The 12444-nt window shown below is 59.6% G+C and overlaps 1 protein-coding gene across 3 annotated transcripts in view; it reads right to left on the bottom strand.

Annotated features, from left to right (window-relative positions):
* CERCAM (cerebral endothelial cell adhesion molecule) overlaps positions 1-12444 on the bottom strand; it is a 202271-nt gene that overhangs the window by 100591 nt on the left and 89236 nt on the right. For all 3 annotated transcript variants that reach the window (XM_086924932.1, XM_086924931.1, XM_086924930.1), the window contains one exon: positions 12070-12274. In XM_086924932.1, the coding sequence (XP_086781058.1) occupies positions 12070-12274 (205 nt within the window). The remainder of the gene's footprint in view (positions 1-12069; positions 12275-12444) is intronic.

Raw genomic sequence — 12444 nt, 5'->3', positions numbered from 1 at the left:
AGCAGGCAGGAGTAGCAACACGGAAAGAGCAGGCAGGAGTGCAATATGTGACCATCACCTCCCAGCAGAGCGTGACAAGGGGACCCCGTGAATGAGGAGCTGCCCCCTGGGCTGTCTCTTCTGCCTGTAGCCATGGGTTCTGTTTGACTCCTCACAAACCTTCAAGGCGCGTGCCACTATTCTATTCTATGAACTTGTAAAGCGCTTGGCTATCCAGAAGAGGCCTCCCAGCGCTGAACGTCGTTCGGGTCCCTTAGCACAGCTCCTCTCTTCGCCTTTCCTTCTAGCATCATAAGCTGCAGAGGTTACATTCATGCTGGGGAATACTGAGCCCCCTGCACTGCTGGGGGGGGGGGGGGGCAGGAGGGAGATGGGGGGGAGTGGGGTGTCGAGGGGGCGGTGGGCGTTCCCTCTTCCAGCACTGGCGCGGTGCACAGTCACTGCGCCCAGGGGTTCAAGTGCGATGAAAAACTGGGGGGTCTCCCAAAGGGGCGTGGTTGATGTCATTAAGGGCGTGACTTAAAAACATGTAAACTAAAGATCTGTGCTTAGCAGAGCGTGCCGCCCAGTTGTATTTTCCTGCTTCTGTCATGGATCCAGACATATAATACAACGCGTAACATCACACACACAACAATCCAGTACTATTGTCTTTGTCAATGCTTGTTAGTTGCATACGCTAAATAAGCAACAGCTTTGGCTTTCTTGTGCATCATATTGAAAGTCCTTCAGGGCTGAAGGGGTGAGACTGAAAGAACTGCAAGGAGTCTCTTTGAAGTCACCCCACAGGCAGTGAAGGGGGGGGGGGCAATATGGAGAGCCCGAGGGGCTCCATCTCAGCACCGGCTCTTTGGAACCGCTGGTGTTTTTAGGGATCTGGTCTCGCCCCCTCCATCGACCCCACTAGTCTCGGGGAGACATCCAATAAACGAGGTGGCAAGGCTGCGCCCCCTACTGTTCTGGACACGCCTCAGAAAGACCCCAGAACTGTCACTGCGCCTCTGCACTGACTGAACGGACCAACTAGATGACGGCCAATCAAATTGAAACAGCGAGCGGGGGACATTGGATTGGGAGAGGCCTGGGTGAGCCAGAACCCAGGAGATACAGTGAACGGGGCCCCGCCGGGAGATACAGGGAACGGGGGCCCGCCAGGAGATACAGGGAACGCGGACCCTGCCGGGAGATACAGGGAACGCGAGTCCGCTGCAGAGCAGGAGATAGAAAGGAACGCGGGCCCCGCCGGGAGATACAGGGAACGCGGGCCCTGCCGGGAGATACAGGGAACGCGGGCCCGCTGCAGAGTGGGAGATACAGGGAACAAGGGCCCGCTGCAGAGTGGGAGATACAGGGAACAAGGGCCCCGCCAAGAGATACAGGGAACACAATCCCGCTGCAGAGCAGGAGATACAGGGAACACGGGCCCGCTGCAGAGTGGGAGATACAGGGAACGCGAGCCCGCTGCAGAGCAGGAGATACAGGGAACGCGGGCCAGCTGCAGAGCAGGAGATACAGAAAACACGGGCCCTGCTGGGAGATACAGGGAACGCGAGCCCGCTGCAGAGTGGGAGATACAGGGAACGCGGGCCCGCTGCAGAGTGGAGGATACAGGGAACACGGGCCCGCTGCAGAGTGGGAGATACAGGGAACGCTAGCCCGCTGCAGAGCGGGGGATACAGGGAACGCAGGCCCGCTGCAGAGTGGCAGAGACAGGGAACGCGAGCCCGCTGCAGAGCAGGAGATACAGGGAACGCGGGCCAGCTGCAGAGCAGGAGATACAGAAAACACGGGCCCTGCTGGGAGATACAGGGAACGCGAGCCCGCTGCAGAGTGGGAGACACAGGGAACACGGGCCTGCTGCAGAGTGGGAGATACAGGGAACATGGGCCCGCTGCAGAGTGGGAGATACAGGGAACGCTAGCCCGCTGCAGAGCGGGGGATACAGGGAACGCAGGCCCGCTGCAGAGTGGCAGAGACAGGGAACGCGAGCCCGCTGCAGAGTGGGAGATACAGGGAACGCGGGCCCGCTGCAGAGCAGGAGATACAGGGAACGCGGGGCCCGCCGGGAGATACAGGGAACACGAGCCCGCTGCAGAGTGGGAGATACAGGGAACACGGGTCTGCTGCAGAGTGGAAGTTACAGGGAACGTGGGCCCGCTGCAGAGCGGAAGATACATGGTACGGGGGCCCTGCCAGGAGATACAGGGAACGTGGGCCCGCTGCAGAGTGGGAGATACAGGGAACGCAAGCCCCGCCGGGAGATACAGGGCCCGCGGGCCCGCTGCAGAGTGGGAGATATGGGAACACGGGCCCGCTGCAGAGTGGGAGATACAGGGAACAAGGACCCGCTGCAGAGTGGGAGATACAGGGAACGCGGGCCCACTGCAGAGTGGGAGATACAGGGAATGCGGTCCCCGCCAGGAGATACAGGGAACATGATCCCGCAGCAGAGTGGGAGATACAGGGAACGCGAGCCCGCTGCAGAGCAGGAGATACAGGGAACGCGGGCCAGCTGCAGAGCAGGAGATACAGGGAGCGCGGGCCCTACCGGGAGATACCGGGAACGCGAGCCCGCTGCAGAGTGGGAGATACAGGGAACGCCTGCCCGCTGCAGAGTGGGGGAAACAGGGAACACGGGCCCGCTGCAGAGTGGAGGATACAGGGAACACGGGTCCCCTGCAGAGTGGCAAATACAGGGAACATAGGCCTGCTGCAGAGTGGGAGCTAGAGGGAACATGGGCCCGCTGCAGAGTGGAAGATACAGGAAACATGGGCCCGCTGCAGAGTGGGAGATACAGGGAATGCTGGCCCGCTGCCGAGCGGGGGATACAGGGAACGCAGGCCCGCTGCAGAGTGGCAGAGACAGGGAACGCGAGCCCGCTGCAGAGTGGGAGATACAGGGAACGCGGGCCCGCTGCAGAGCAGGAGATACAGGGAACGCGGGGCCCGCCGGGAGATACAGGGAACACGAGCCCGCTGCAGAGTGGGAGATACAGGGAACACGGGTCTGCTGCAGAGTGGAAGTTACAGGGAACGTGGGCCCGCTGCAGAGCGGAAGATACATGGTACGGGGGCCCTGCCAGGAGATACAGGGAACGTGGGCCCGCTGCAGAGTGGGAGATACAGGGAACGCAAGTCCCGCCGGGAGATACAGGGAACGCGGGCCCGCTGCAGAGTGGGAGATATGGGAACACGGGCCCGCTGCAGAGTGGGAGATACAGGGAACAAGGGCCCGCTGCAGAGTGGGAGATACAGGGAACGCGGGCCCACTGCAGAGTGGGAGATACAGGGGATGCGGTCCCCGCCAGGAGATACAGGGAACATGATCCCGCAGCAGAGTGGGAGATACAGGGAACGCAAGCCCGCTGCAGAGCAGGAGATACAGGGAACGCGGGCCAGCTGCAGAGCAGGAGATACGGGGAACGCGGGCCCTACCGGGAGATACCGGGAACGCGAGCCCGCTGCAGAGTGGGAGATACAGGGAACGCCTGCCCGCTGCAGAGTGGGGGAAACAGGGAACACGGGCCCGCTGCAGAGTGGAGGATACAGGGAACACGGGTCCCCTGCAGAGTGGCAAATACTGGGAACATAGGCCTGCTGCAGAGTGGGAGCTAGAGGGAACATGGGCCCGCTGCAGAGTGGAAGATACAGGAAACATGGGCCCGCTGCAGAGTGGGAGATACAGGGAATGCTGGCCCGCTGCCGAGCGGGGGATACAGGGAACGCGGGCCCGCTGCAGAGTGGCAGATACAGGGAACACGGGCCCGCTGCAGAGTGGGAGATACAGGGAACGCGGGCCCGCTGCAGAGCAGGAGATACAAGGAACGCGGGCCCCGCCGGGAGATACAGGGAATGCGAGCCCGCTGCAGAGTGGGAGATACAGGGAATGCGGGCTTGCTGCAGAGTGGGAGATACAGGGAACGCGGGCCCGCTGCATAGCGGATGATACAGGTAACGCGGGCCCGCTGCAGATTGGCAGATACAGGAAACAAGGGCCGGCTGCAGAGTGGGAGATACAGGGAACGCGGGCCCGCTGCAGAGTGAGAGATACAGGGAACACGGGCCCACTGCAGAGCCGGGGATACAGGGAACACAGGCCCGCTGCAGAATGGGAGATACAGGTAACGCGGGCCCGCTGCAGAGCGGAAGATGCAGGGAACGCAGGCCCGCCGAGAGATACAGGGAACGAGAACCCGCTGCAGAGTGTGAGATACAGCGAACGCGGGCCCGCTGCAAGAGTGGGAGATACAGGGAACGCGAGCCCGCTGCAGAGTGGGAGATACAGGGAACGCGGGCCCACTGCTAGAGTGGGGGATTCAGGGACCGCGGGCCCAATGCAGAGTGGGAGATACAGGGAAGGCTGGCCTGCTGCAAGAGTGAGAGACACAGGGAACGCGGGCCCGCTGCAAGAGTGGGAGATACAGGGAATGCAGGCCCTCCACAGAGTGGGATATACAGGGAACGCAGGCCCGCTGCAGAGTGAGGGATACAGTGAACGCAGGCCCGCTGCAGAGTGGGAGATACAGGGAACACAGGCCCGCTGCAGAGTGGGAGATACAGGGAACGCGGACCTGTTGTAGAGCGGGAGATACAGGGAACGCAGGCCCGCTGCAGAGCGGCAGATACAGGGAACACGGGCCCGCTGCAGAGTGAGAGATACAGGGAACGCGGGCCCCGCCGGGAGATACAGGGAACGTGAGCCCGCTGCAAAGTTCGAGATACAGGGAACGCAGGCCCGCTGCAGAGTGGGAGATACAGTGAACGCTGGCCTGCTGCAGAGCGGGCGATACAGGGAACGCGGGCCTGCTGCAGAGCGGGAGATACAGGGAACGCGGGCCTGATGCAGAGCGGGTGATACAGGGAACACGGGCCCGATGCAGAGCGGGGGATACAGGAAACGCGAGCCCGCTGCAGAGTGGCAGATACAGGGAATACGGGTTCCGCTGCAGAGTGGGAGATACAGGGAACGCGGGCCTCGCCAGGACATACAGGGAACGCAAGCCCACTGCAGAGTGGGTGATACAGGGAACGCGGGCCCGCTGCAGAGTGGCAGATATAGGGTACACAGGCCCACTGCAGAGTGGGAGATACAGGGAACGGGGGCCTGCTGCAGAGCGGGGGATACAGGGAACCCGGGCCCGCTGCAGAGAGGGAGATACAGGGAACGCGGGCCCTGCCGGGAGATACAGGGTATGCGAGCCCGCTGCAGAGTGAGAGATACAGGGAACGCGGGCCCGCTGCAGAGTGGGAGATACAGGGAACGCGGGCCTGCTGCAGAGCGGGAGATACAGGGAACGCAATCCTGCTGCAGAGTGGGAGATACAAGGAACGCAGGCTAGCTGCAGAGTGGGAGATACAGGGAACGCGGACCTGCTGCAGAGCGGGGGATACAGGGAACACGGGCCCGCTGCAGAGCAGGAGATACAGGGAACGCGGGCACGCGGCAGAGCGGCAGATACAGGGAACTTGAGCCCACTGCAGAGCGGGAGATACATGGAACGCGGGCCCGCTGCAGAGTGGGAGATACAGGGAAAGCGGGCCCACCGAGAGATACAAGGAATGCAAGACCACTGCAGAGCGGGAGATACAGGGAACGCGAGCCCGCTGCAGGGTGGGAGATACAGGAAACGCGGGCCCGCTTCATAGCGGGAGATACAGGGAACGCGGGCCTGCTGCAGAGTGGGAGATACAGGGAATGCGGGCCGGCTGCAGAGTGGGGGATACAGGGAAAGTAGGCCTGCTGCAGATTGGGGGATACAGGGAACGCTGGCCCACTGCAGAGTGGGAGATACAGGGACCACGGGCCCGCTGCAAAGCAGGAGATACAGGGAACGCGGGCACGCTGCAGAGCGGCAGATACAGGGAACGTGAGCTCACAGCAGAGCGGGAGATACAGGGAACGCGGGCCCGTTGCAGAGTGGGAGCTACAGGGAACGCGGGCCCATCGAGAGATACAAGGAATGCAAGACCGCTGCAGAGCGGGAGATACAGGGAACGCGGGCCCGCTTCATAGCAGGAGACACAGGGAACGTGGGCCCGCTGCAGAGTGGGAGATACAGGGAATGCGGGCCCACTGGGATATAAAGGGAACGCAGAGTGGGGGATACAGGGAAAGTGGGCCTGCTGCAGATTGGGGGATACAGGGAACGCTGGCCCACTGCAGAGTGGGAGATACAGGGAACGCGGGCCCGCTGCAGAGTGGGAGATACAGGGAATGCGGGCCGGCTGCAGAGTGGGGGATACAGGGAAAGTAGGCCTGCTGCAGATTGGGAGATACAGGGAACGCTGGCCCACTGCAGAGTGGGAGATACAGGGAACATGCACATTTTATACCAGTTTGTGCTGAGGCCAAAAAGTCTGCCCAGGTCCTCAATTAGTTGCTTTCCTAGGGCCAAGCCCGTCTCCGCATCTCATAGGACCAAGAGCATGCCGTCAGCATACAGGGGGATGATCTGCTCCCCGTCATGTATGCAGACTTTTGTCTCTCTGCCCTGCTCTGTGGAGTTTCGTCAGCAGCAGATTATGTTAAGTCATGCTGCTCGCACTGATTTTTTGTGCTGGGAGTTTGTCCAGTGCTGTAAAATCAGTGCAGAGGGCGCTGCTGCTCGATATTCTACTCCAGCTGCAGCTTCCTCAACGCGAATGGCATATTTCTCAACGTAAGTGCTCGCAACCTGCAGCGACTACCCACGAGGAGCTCTAGCGCGTTATTTCAGGCATTATCAGTTCCGCTCACTTTGCAGAGTTTTTTGTACTCCGCATGGAGCACATAGTGGGCAAAACTTAGCAAACTCCACTGGTGGAGTGTAATTCTTCACCCACCCCTACTCATTACACTGGCAAACAGCTCAAGCACCAATCCGAACAACATGGGGGACAGGGACCCCCTGAGAGCTGGAGACTGCATCCCACATGCAGGAGTTCGTTCTGACCTAGGCGGTCGCGGCTGCGTACAGGAGCCTATCCCATCAGAGCCAGCCCCCGCCCAGTGCCATGTGCCGCAGCAACGCTTGCACAAAATTGCACTCTACTGTGTCAAGCACCTTTTGCAGGTCCGCCGACAAGACCTGGCACCTGGAGTCTCCTAAAGGACATGAAAGAAGCGTCTGATACTTGGGGACATAATGCATCGAGGTATAAATCCACTCTGGTCGCTGTGCACCAGCATGGACAAGTGGGGCCGTAAGCGATCTGCTAGAATCTTCCTAAGTATCTTGCAATCAAGATTAAGCCTAGAGAGTGGCCTGCGTGTCGGTCCCTCCAAATCAGCCCTTTCCTGTCCCGGGACAGAACTATAAGGGCCTTCCTAGTGGCCAGTGGGAGCCTTCCCTTGTCCATCACCTCTTTATAAAGTTCTTCCAGGCGTGGCACGGGCATCTCCATGTATTTTTGATACAATTCAGCAGGGAGCGCGTCCATGGCCAGTAGTGTATTCCTCGCGAGGTGAATGATAGCTAGTTTGGTCTCCCACTGTTATTAGCCCACCCAGGCCCTCCTTCTCAGCCGGGCAAGGTGTTAACGCGCCGCCATCCCTAGAAACACTTCAATCGCCCACTCTGTTGCCTGCTCCAGTGCTCTGTAGACCATCTCATAGCACTGTACCAATCTGTGTGAATGCCAGCCTGAGTGTTTAGCTCTGCCTCGGATTGTGTTGTCAGCCTTGTGATGGGTGTGCCTCTGCCCTCTGTGGGTGTACTAGCCAGGCAAGCAGTCAGCCAGCTCTGCCCTGCTCAGTGTGACCCGCCTGGAGGTATTCCTGGGGTGTGAACACATAAGTGTGTCACAACCTCTGCATCTCTGTCTCGGGCACCGGGAGTCCAGCCTATCTGCTCGAGTGGTGTGCACTTTGCACTAATGTGTGTGAATAGTGCCACCCAGGGTGGTAAGTTCTGACTAGCGAGTCCGGTTTAGGGGAGGCAGTGACCCCGCACCACCACCTTAAAGGCTTCCCACTGGGTGCACACGACTCCATAGTGTAGAGATGAACCCGGAAATACTCTTTGATGGCTCCCCCAGTGGCTCAGCATTGCAGGGTCCTGTAAGAAGTGCACCAGTCATCTCCATGTGAGGACCCACTGCATCTTCAGCCGCTTGGGGGTTATGATCCGACAGGGGGTGGCACAGAGGCTCCGCATCACTGACGCTCCAGCTATGGGTGCAAAGTATACAGATACTATCTTATGTGCAGGTCAGAGGCTGGAGAGTACAAGGAGTATTCTATACAACCTACATTCCTGCGTCACCAGCATCCCTCATCCCTCAGCTGCTGATACAGAAAGTAAGGTCTTGGCCTCACCTGGAGGCAGGTGAACCCATCATGGGCGGCATGGAGCGTTCCAATCAGACATCAGCCACGCACCCAAAGTCCTCGCAGCAGCATCTGGCTTCCGTCCAATGCCCCTGTAAGGACCACGTAATAACATCCCGGTGTATGTGCGATGTGTCTTTCGAAAATGGAAACCCCGGGAGGACCCAGACCAGAGAGCCCCTGGCACAGGAGAGGTGGCCTCTGGCACAGGAGAGGTGGCCTCTGGCACAGGAGGGCTGTCCCCTGACACAGGATGGGTGACCCCTGGCACAGGAGTGGTGGCCGCTGGCATAGGAGGGGTGGCCCCTGGCACAGGAGGGGTGGCCCCTGGCACAGGATGGGTGGCCGCTGGCACTGGAGGGGTGGCCCCTGGCACAGGAGGGGTGGCCGCTGGCACAGGAGAGGTGGCCTCTGGCACAGGAGGGGTGGCCCCTGGCACAGGATGGGTGGCCGCTGGCACAGGAGAGGTGGCCTCTGGCACGGGAGGGGTGGCACCTGGCACAGGAGGGGTGGCCGCTGGCACAGGAGGGGTGGCCCCTGGCACAGGAGGGGTAAACTTGGGGATTTGTAGAGCGCAATTGTTGCCCGTGGGCGTCCAAGCGCTAGGGAAATCGTAAACCTACAGTGCACAGGGAAGGGAGAAAAGGATAGCAGATTTAGCTAACAGATGTGAAGAGATGGGTCTTCAGTTGTTTGCGGAAAATGTTAAGGTTCTGGGTGGCTCTAAGATGAAGTGGTAGAGCATTCCAGGCCTTCACTGCGTTGTACATGAACGTTCTTCCGCCGGTTCTGGATCTCTTTATTCTTGGGACAACTGCCAAGAGGGTCTGGCTAGAACGGAGATTCCGCTTCGGGATGTACTGACTGATCAGGTTACGGGTGATGATAGGACCCGTGTTCCAGAAGGCTTGGTGGGCTATGCATAGCGCCTTGAACAGAACCCTCTGCCGGACCGGTAACCAGTGGAGGCTTATTAGGCCGGTCCTAACTGAGTGTCTGTGAGGGATTTTAAGTAAAAGGCGAGCAGAGCTGTTCTGAACAGTTTGCAGCCTACGAAGGGTATATTCAGGTGCACCCAGGTAGAGTGCGTTGTTAAAATCGAGCCGGGAGTGGATGAGTCCTTGGATGGCTGCCTGGGGGAGGATGGGGAAGATTTTGTTTAGTACACTCAGAATGGCAAAACATGTGGCTGAGAGTTTAGTGGCTTGGGTATTGAAGGAGAGTGAGCTGTCCAGCCATATCCCAAGGCTTTTGATTGCATTTTTTGGGGTTGGCGGCGGCCCTAGGCTGGGGGGCCAAAGGGAGGGGGGAAGGAGAAGTGGCCTCTGGCACAGGAGGGGTGGCCCCTGGCACAGGAGGGGTGGTGCTGGCACAGGAGGGGTAGCCTCAAGCACAGGAGGGGTGGCCCCTGGCACAGGAGTGGTGGCCGCTGGCACAGGAGGGGTGGCCCCTGCCACAGGAGGGGTGGCCGCTGGCACAGGAGGGGTGGCCCTGGCACAGGATGGGTGGCCCCTGGCACAGGATGGGTGGCCCCTGGCACAGGAGTGGTGGCCGCTGGCACAGAAGGGGTGGCCTCTGGCACAGGAGGGGTGTCCGCCTGCACAGGAGGGGTGGCCCCTGGCACAGGATGGGTGGCCCCTGGCACAGGAGGGGTTGCCGCTGGCATCCCGTTTTACTCTCCAGTGTCCCTGCCGCCAGTCACTTCCACCCTCGCGGAAGGAAGGCCTGGACCCTCTGCCTTGCACTCAGTGTCCTGATGCCTATCACATTCTGCATGATGCATGAGTACATTTATATGTTGTGTCATAGCGGGTCTTTGTGCGAGTGCGGGGCAGGGCCACGAAGGTTAAACCCCAACCCCCTCAAATCCCCTTTCCAGGACAGTCCGGTGACGGCAACCAGTCCAGCGAAGCAACATGAACAAACCCAAAGCAGACCCAAGACTCTGTGTCCACTTGTGTTATGGAGAATAATGGGGTCAGCAGGGTCCAGTCCATTCAGGTCTCCTCCTACTACCCACCAACAGATGCTTCGAATGAAACTCACCCAGCCTAGATCCTGCGGTGGCAGGCCCGGAGGCCTGTCCCATCCTCCACCCCACAAACCACAATCCGGCTCAGCCACTGAGCTCCCTCCATGGTCACTACGCTCCACTAGGAGGACAATTGAACCCCAGTTCTTGGCATCAACCAAGGTGACCTCAGGTCCCCCTACCGAGGCGTGTCACGGTGCGTGCAGGTGAGGGGGAAGGAGAAGTGAGTTGTGCAGGTGAGGGGGAAGCAGGAGTGAGTTGGAGCAGGTGAGGGGGAAGCAGAAGTGAGGTGTGCAGGTGAGGGAGAAGGAGTAAGGTGGGAAGGTGAGGGGAAGCAGGAGTGATTTGGGGCAGGTGAGGTGGAAGCAGGAGTGAGTTGGGGCAGGTGAGGGGGAAGCAGGAGTGAGGTGGTGATGGGGAAAAGTAGGAGTGAGTTGGGTTGGGGCTGGTGAGGGGGAAGCAGGAGTGATGTGTGCAGGTGAGGGGAAGGCAGAAGTGAGGTGTGCAGGTGAGGGAGGAGGAGTGAGGTGGGAAGGTCAGGGGAAGTAGGAGTGATGTGTGCAGGTGAGGGGGGAACAGGAGTGAGTTATGCAGGTGAGGGGGAAGCAGGAGTGATGTGGTGATGGGGAAAAGTAGGAGTGAGTTAGGTTGGGGCTGGTGAGGGGGAAGCAGGAGTGATGTGTGCAGGTGAGGGGGGAACAGGAGTTAGGTGTGCAGTTGAAGGGAAAGCAGAAGTGAGGTGTGCAGGTGAGGAGAAAGCAGAAGTTAGGTGTGCAGGTGAGGGAGGTGGGAAGGTCAGGGAACGCAGGAGTGAGGAGGGGCAGGTGAGGGGGAAGCAGGAGTGAGTTGGGGCAGGTGAAGGGGAAGCAGGAGTGAGGTGGTGATGGGGAAAAGTAGGAGTGAGTTGGGTTGGGGCTGGTGAGGGGGAAGTGAGGTGTGCACGTAAGGGAGGAGGAGTGAGGTGGGAAGGTCCCGGGGAAGCAGGAGTGATGTGTGCAGGTGAGGGGGGAACAGGAGTGAGGTGTGCAGGTGAGGGGTAAGAAGAAGTGAGGTGTGCACGTAAGGGAGGAGCAGTGAGGTGGGAAGGTGTGAAGGTCCGGGGGAAGCAGGAGTGAGGTGTGCAGGTGAGGGGAAGGCAGAAGTGGGGTGTGCAGGTGAGGGAGGAGGAGTGAGGTGGGAATGTCAGGGGGAAGCAGGAGTGACATGTGCAGGTGAGGGGGGAACAGGAGTTAGGTGTGCAGTAGAAGGGAAAGCAGAAGTGAGGTGTGAAGGTGAGGGGAAAGCAGAAGTTAGGTGTGCAGGTGAGGGAGGAGGAGTGAGGTGGGAAGGTGTGAAGGTCAGGGGAAGCAGGAGTGAGGTGGGGCTGGTGACGGGGTAGCAGGAGTGACATGCGCAGGTGAGGGGGAAGGAGGAGTGAGGTAGGCAGGTGAGGGGGGAACAGGACTGAGGTGTGCAGGTGAGGGGAAAGCAGGGGTGAGGTGGGCATGTGCGGGGGAAGGAGGAGGGAGAGGGGGTGTCTGCAAGGCCTCTATTCGTGGATGGCAGGGGTTGTACAGCCGAGGCAGCGCAGACAGATGTGGGACAGGTCAGACATTCTTACATAGGAAATACAGATTGTTCGCATCCTCACACTGCCAGTCACTCTGTGTAGCCCCGCCGGTGCCCAACTCACCTCACCCCACCCCGACAACAGCACGCACCCCTCAGCTCATCTCCATTCCCCACCCACCTGCAGCCAGGCAGGAGTACGCAAACACTATGATGTCATCAAATGTCCAGGAGTAGTCCGGATGCGGGGGGTAGAAGGCGAGCTTCTTGACGCCCTCCTTGCGCAGGTTGAGCAGGAAGGTGGAGTAAACCATGGGGACGGCGAAGCAGCCCCGCCGCTGGCGGTTCAGAGTGGGGAAGTAATCTGGCGTCCGCCGGTAGTAGCCCTGGAAATGGAAAGCAAAGTTGTTTACCTGTAATCCAAGTTCTACATTAGGGGCACCATCATTAAATTTATAAACGTTAGAGTATCTCCATCTTTATGCAAGAATTAAAAAATTCATTTCAAAGAGAAAACTCTCCTTCAAAAACTACAAAGGAAAAAATTAGTCACCTA

Source organism: Lissotriton vulgaris, chromosome 5 (genome assembly GCF_964263255.1).
Source record: "Lissotriton vulgaris chromosome 5, aLisVul1.2, whole genome shotgun sequence".
In the NCBI taxonomy this organism is placed as follows: Eukaryota; Metazoa; Chordata; class Amphibia; order Caudata; family Salamandridae; genus Lissotriton; species Lissotriton vulgaris.
This window is presented reverse-complemented; position numbering and strand designations above follow the sequence as displayed.